Source organism: Silurus aristotelis (genome assembly GCF_946808225.1).
Source record: "Silurus aristotelis genome assembly, chromosome: 29".
Taxonomy (NCBI): Eukaryota; Metazoa; Chordata; class Actinopteri; order Siluriformes; family Siluridae; genus Silurus; species Silurus aristotelis.
In genome coordinates, this window is record NC_139602.1 from 11,882,542 (window position 1) to 11,887,541 (window position 5,000).

Genomic DNA, 5,000 nt, shown 5'->3' on the forward strand with positions numbered 1-5,000 from the left:
AGACGGCAGCGACGAGCTCAACTGCTTCATCAACGAGTGTCTGAACAGTAAACTCTCAGGCTGCTCTCAGCTCTGTGAGGACATGAAGATCGGCTTCAAGGTCAAACACATGACCTTGTCTCCTTTTTCGTTTAAAATGCATACGAGAGCAGAAACGTAAACACTGTGTGATGGATGAAAATAAATGTGTGTGATTGCTCTCGCAGTGCCGCTGTAACGCCGGGTTCAGGCTGAAGGACGACGGAAAAACGTGCGTGGACGTAGACGAGTGTTCCAGCACGTTCCCCTGCACACAGCACTGCATCAACACACACGGCAGCTTCAGGTGTGTGTGTGTGGACGGATATCAGCTGAGTCCCACTGACCCCACCGTCTGCAAGTCCACCTCCGGTACGGCCAGTACACAACCACTACATTCCATTACAATAAATCAATAAAGAACAAATACAAAAAACTAAATAAAAGAAAGAAACAAGGAAAGAACAAATGTATGAATAAAAATTCATAAATAAATTAAAATGTACTAAAAAGTTAAATGTACATTAAATTAATTAGTCAATAATTGAAGCAAAAAGTAAAAAATTATTTCAAAGGAAAAAAAAATGTAAAAAAGTGAAAACAAAAGAGAAATGAAAGAGTGAATTTTATTATTTTGTAATTTTGTTTTATTGCACCAATATGCAGGAGGATTTATTCAAATAAATACAAATAAAACTATTAATTTTTTCTTGCTCAGATGTAGAGCCGTTCCTCATCTTCGCTAACCGCTATTATTTAAGGAAGTTGAACCTGGACGGATCGAATTACACACTTTTAAAGCAGGTAACAGTTTTTTTTATTTAATCTTAAAAAATTATTTGTTCTTTTTTCTAGCTGCTGTATTGATGTACTCAGTGCAACCAGTGTTCAGTATATGTAAAAACATTAAAGTGTGTGTGTGTGTGTGTGTGTGTGTGTGTGTGTGTGTGTGTGTGTGTGTGTGTGTGCGCGCGCGCGCAGGGCCTGAACAATGCCGTAGCTCTGGATTTTGATTACAGAGATCAGATGGTTTATTGGACGGACGTGACGACGCAGGGCAGCATGATCAGACGCATGAACATTAACGGCTCTAACGTTCAGGTAACGACTTCCTCGTCACGTCACCACGTTTCCTCTACAGCGTGTCCAGAACAGGAGCAGACATACACGTCTCTCGTTCTCACCTTCACGTCTCAGGCGGAACTCAATACACACCATTACGTACATCTGTGTGTAAATCTTTTATACTGTATTTAGTCAATGAATATGAAATAATGCGTTTATTTCTGACTGATTTAATTGAAGATGAAGGTTTATATTGGATCACGTCAGCACGTGTCGAATTACATTGTAGAATGTTCTTTAGCGTGTCTCTGCTCAGTCTTATTGGTTTTCTGCAGGTCCTTCAACGCACATCGCTTAACAACCCTGATGGTGTGGCGGTTGACTGGGTGGGCGGGAACCTGTACTGGTGTGATAAGGGGCGGGACATGATCGAGGTGTCGAAGCTAAACGGTGCATTTAGGACAGTGCTGATTAACACGGGGCTCAGAGAACCCAGAGCCATCGCTGTGGACGTCCGCAATGGGTGAGCATCACACACACACACACACACACACACACACACACACACACACACACACACTTATTTATATTTATATATATATATATATATATATATATATATATATATATATATATATATATATATATATGTATATAAAGGAATATAAGGGGTATGTATTGTGTATGTGTATGGAGTATAGTGATAAGTCGAGTGATTGTAGATGTTTGATGTGTAAACACACTTATGGAATACACACCTGCTGTTTTTCTGTTTCATGTAGGAGGGATGAAGAAAGGAAGGAAAGAACAAATGTATAAATAAATACATTAAAAATAAATCAACAAAAGATTAATTGCAGTAAATTAATTGAATAATTTATGAGGTTTTTTTTAAGAATTTATTTTACAAATGAATAATGAATGGAAAAAAAAAGACAACAAAAAGGTCAATAGATGAATTTAATAAATTGTGAAATGTAAAAAATTAACAACCAATAAATAAATGAGTGCAATTTATTACTTTATAATTTGGTTTTATGGCACATTTATGCAGAGAATTTATTAAAATAAATCAAATAAACACATAAATAAAATGTTTGCTTTGACTATTATTTGAGGAAGCTGAACCTGGAAGGATCGAATTTGAATGATGTTTCTGGTTGATGTTTGTCCCTCTCAGATACCTGTACTGGTCAGACTGGGGAGATAGTCCTCATATCGGTCGGATCGGGATGGACGGATCAAACCGCAGTGTAATTGTTCAGGACAGAATCACGTGGCCCAACGGATTAACGCTCGATTTCATTAACGACCGAATCTACTGGGCCGACGCCCGAGAAGATTACATCGAGTTCGCCAACCTGGACGGCACCAACCGACACACAGGTACACCCCTAAACACACCCATACACAGGTACACCCCTAAACACACCCATACACAGGTACACCCCTAAACACAACCCATACACAGGTACACCCCTAAACACAACCCATACACAGGTACACCCCTAAACACACCCATACACAGGTACACCCCTAAACACACCCATACACAGGTACACCCCTAAACACAACCCATACACAGGTACACCCCTAAACACAACCCATACACAGGTACACCCCTAAACACACCCATACACAGGTACACCCCTAAACACACCCATACACAGGTACACCCCTAAACACAACCCATACACAGGTACACCCCTAAACACAACCCATACACAGGTACACCCCTAAACACACCCATACACAGGTACACCCCTAAACATAACCCATACACAGGTACACCCCTAAACACACCCATACACAGGTACACCCCTAAACACAACCCATACACAGGTACACCCCTAAACACACCCATACACAGGTACACCCCTAAACACACCCATACACAGGTACACCCCTAAACACACCCATACACAGGTACACCCCTAAACACACCCATACACAGGTACACCCCTAAACACAACCCATACACAGGTACACCCCTAAACACAACCCATACACAGGTACACCCCTAAACACAACCCATACACAGGTACACCCCTAAACACACCCATACACAGGTACACCCCTAAACACACCCATACACAGGTACACCCCTAAACACACCCATACACAGGTACACCCCTAAACACACCCATACACAGGTACACCCCTAAACACAACCCATACACAGGTACACCCCTAAACACACCCATACACAGGTACACCCCTAAACACAGCCATACACAGGCACACCCCTAAACACAGCCATACACAGGCACACCCCTAAACACAGCCATACACAGGTACACCCCTAAACACACCGACACACAGGTACACCCCTAAACACACCGACACACAGGTACACCCCTAAACACACCCACACACAGGTACACCCCTAAACACACCCACACACAGGTACACCCCTAAACACACCCATACACAGGTACACCCCTAAACACACCCATACACAGGTACACCCCTAAACACACCCATACACAGGTACACCCCTAAACACACCCATACACAGGTACACCCCTAAACACAGCCATACACAGGTACACCCCTAAACACAGCCATACACAGGTACACCCCTAAACACAACCCATACACAGGTACACCCCTAAACACAGCCATACACAGGTACACCCCTAAACACACCCATACACAGGTACACCCCTAAACACACCCATACACAGGTACACCCCTAAACACACCCATACACAGGTACACCCCTAAACACAGCCATACACAGGTACACCCCTAAACACACCCATACACAGGTACACCCCTAAACACAACCCATACACAGGTACACCCCTAAACACAGCCATACACAGGTACACCCCTAAACACAGCCATACACAGGTACACCCCTAAACACACCCATACACAGGTACACCCCTAAACACAGCCATACACAGGCACACCCCTAAACACAGCCATACACAGGCACACCCCTAAACACAGCCATACACAGGCACACCCCTAAACACACCGACACACAGGTACACCCCTAAACACACCGACACACAGGCACACCCCTAAACACACCCACACACAGGTACACCCCTAAACACACCCACACACAGGTACACCCCTAAACACACCCATACACAGGTACACCCCTAAACACACCCATACACAGGTACACCCCTAAACACACCCATACACAGGTACACCCCTAAACACACCCATACACAGGTACACCCCTAAACACACCCATACACAGGTACACCCCTAAACACACCCATACACAGGTACACCCCTAAACACAGCCATACACAGGTACACCCCTAAACACAGCCATACACAGGTACACCCCTAAACACACCCATACACAGGTACACCCCTAAACACAGCCATACACAGGTACACCCCTAAACACAGCCATACACAGGTACACCCCTAAACACAGCCATACACAGGTACGCCCCTAAACACAGCCATACACAGGTACGCCCCTAAACACAGCCATACACAGGTACGCCCCTAAACACAGCCATACACAGGTACGCCCCTAAAGACACCCATACACAGGTACGCCCCTATACACAGCCATACACAGGTACGCCCCTAAACACACCCATACACAGGTACGCCCCTAAACACAGCCATACACAGGTACGCCCCTAAACACACCCATACACAGGTACGCCCCTAACCACACCCATACACAGGTACGCCCCTAACCACAGCCATACACAGGTACGCCCCTAAACACAGCCATACACAGGTACGCCCCTAAACACACCCATACACAGGTACGCCCCTAAACACACCCATACACAGGTACGCCCCTAACCACACCCATACACAGGTACGCCCCTAACAACACCCATACACAGGTACGCCCCTAACAACACCCATACACAGGTACGCCCCTAAACACACCCATACACAGGTACGCCCCTAAACACACCCATACA

General features: G+C 44.8%; 1 protein-coding gene across 1 annotated transcript in view; it reads left to right on the plus strand.

Moving 5' to 3' along the window:
- The window catches only part of LOC310722966 (low-density lipoprotein receptor-related protein 1-like), a 109,695-nt gene that overhangs the window by 85,338 nt on the left and 19,357 nt on the right, over positions 1-5,000 (plus strand). Inside the window, exons 56-61 of the mRNA XM_083535818.1 lie at positions 1-100; positions 207-390; positions 737-822; positions 1,000-1,119; positions 1,419-1,606; positions 2,264-2,469. The exon at positions 1-100 is cut by the window's left edge and continues 88 nt beyond it. Of these exons, the coding sequence (XP_083391944.1) occupies positions 1-100; positions 207-390; positions 737-822; positions 1,000-1,119; positions 1,419-1,606; positions 2,264-2,469 (884 nt within the window). The remainder of the gene's footprint in view (positions 101-206; positions 391-736; positions 823-999; positions 1,120-1,418; positions 1,607-2,263; positions 2,470-5,000) is intronic.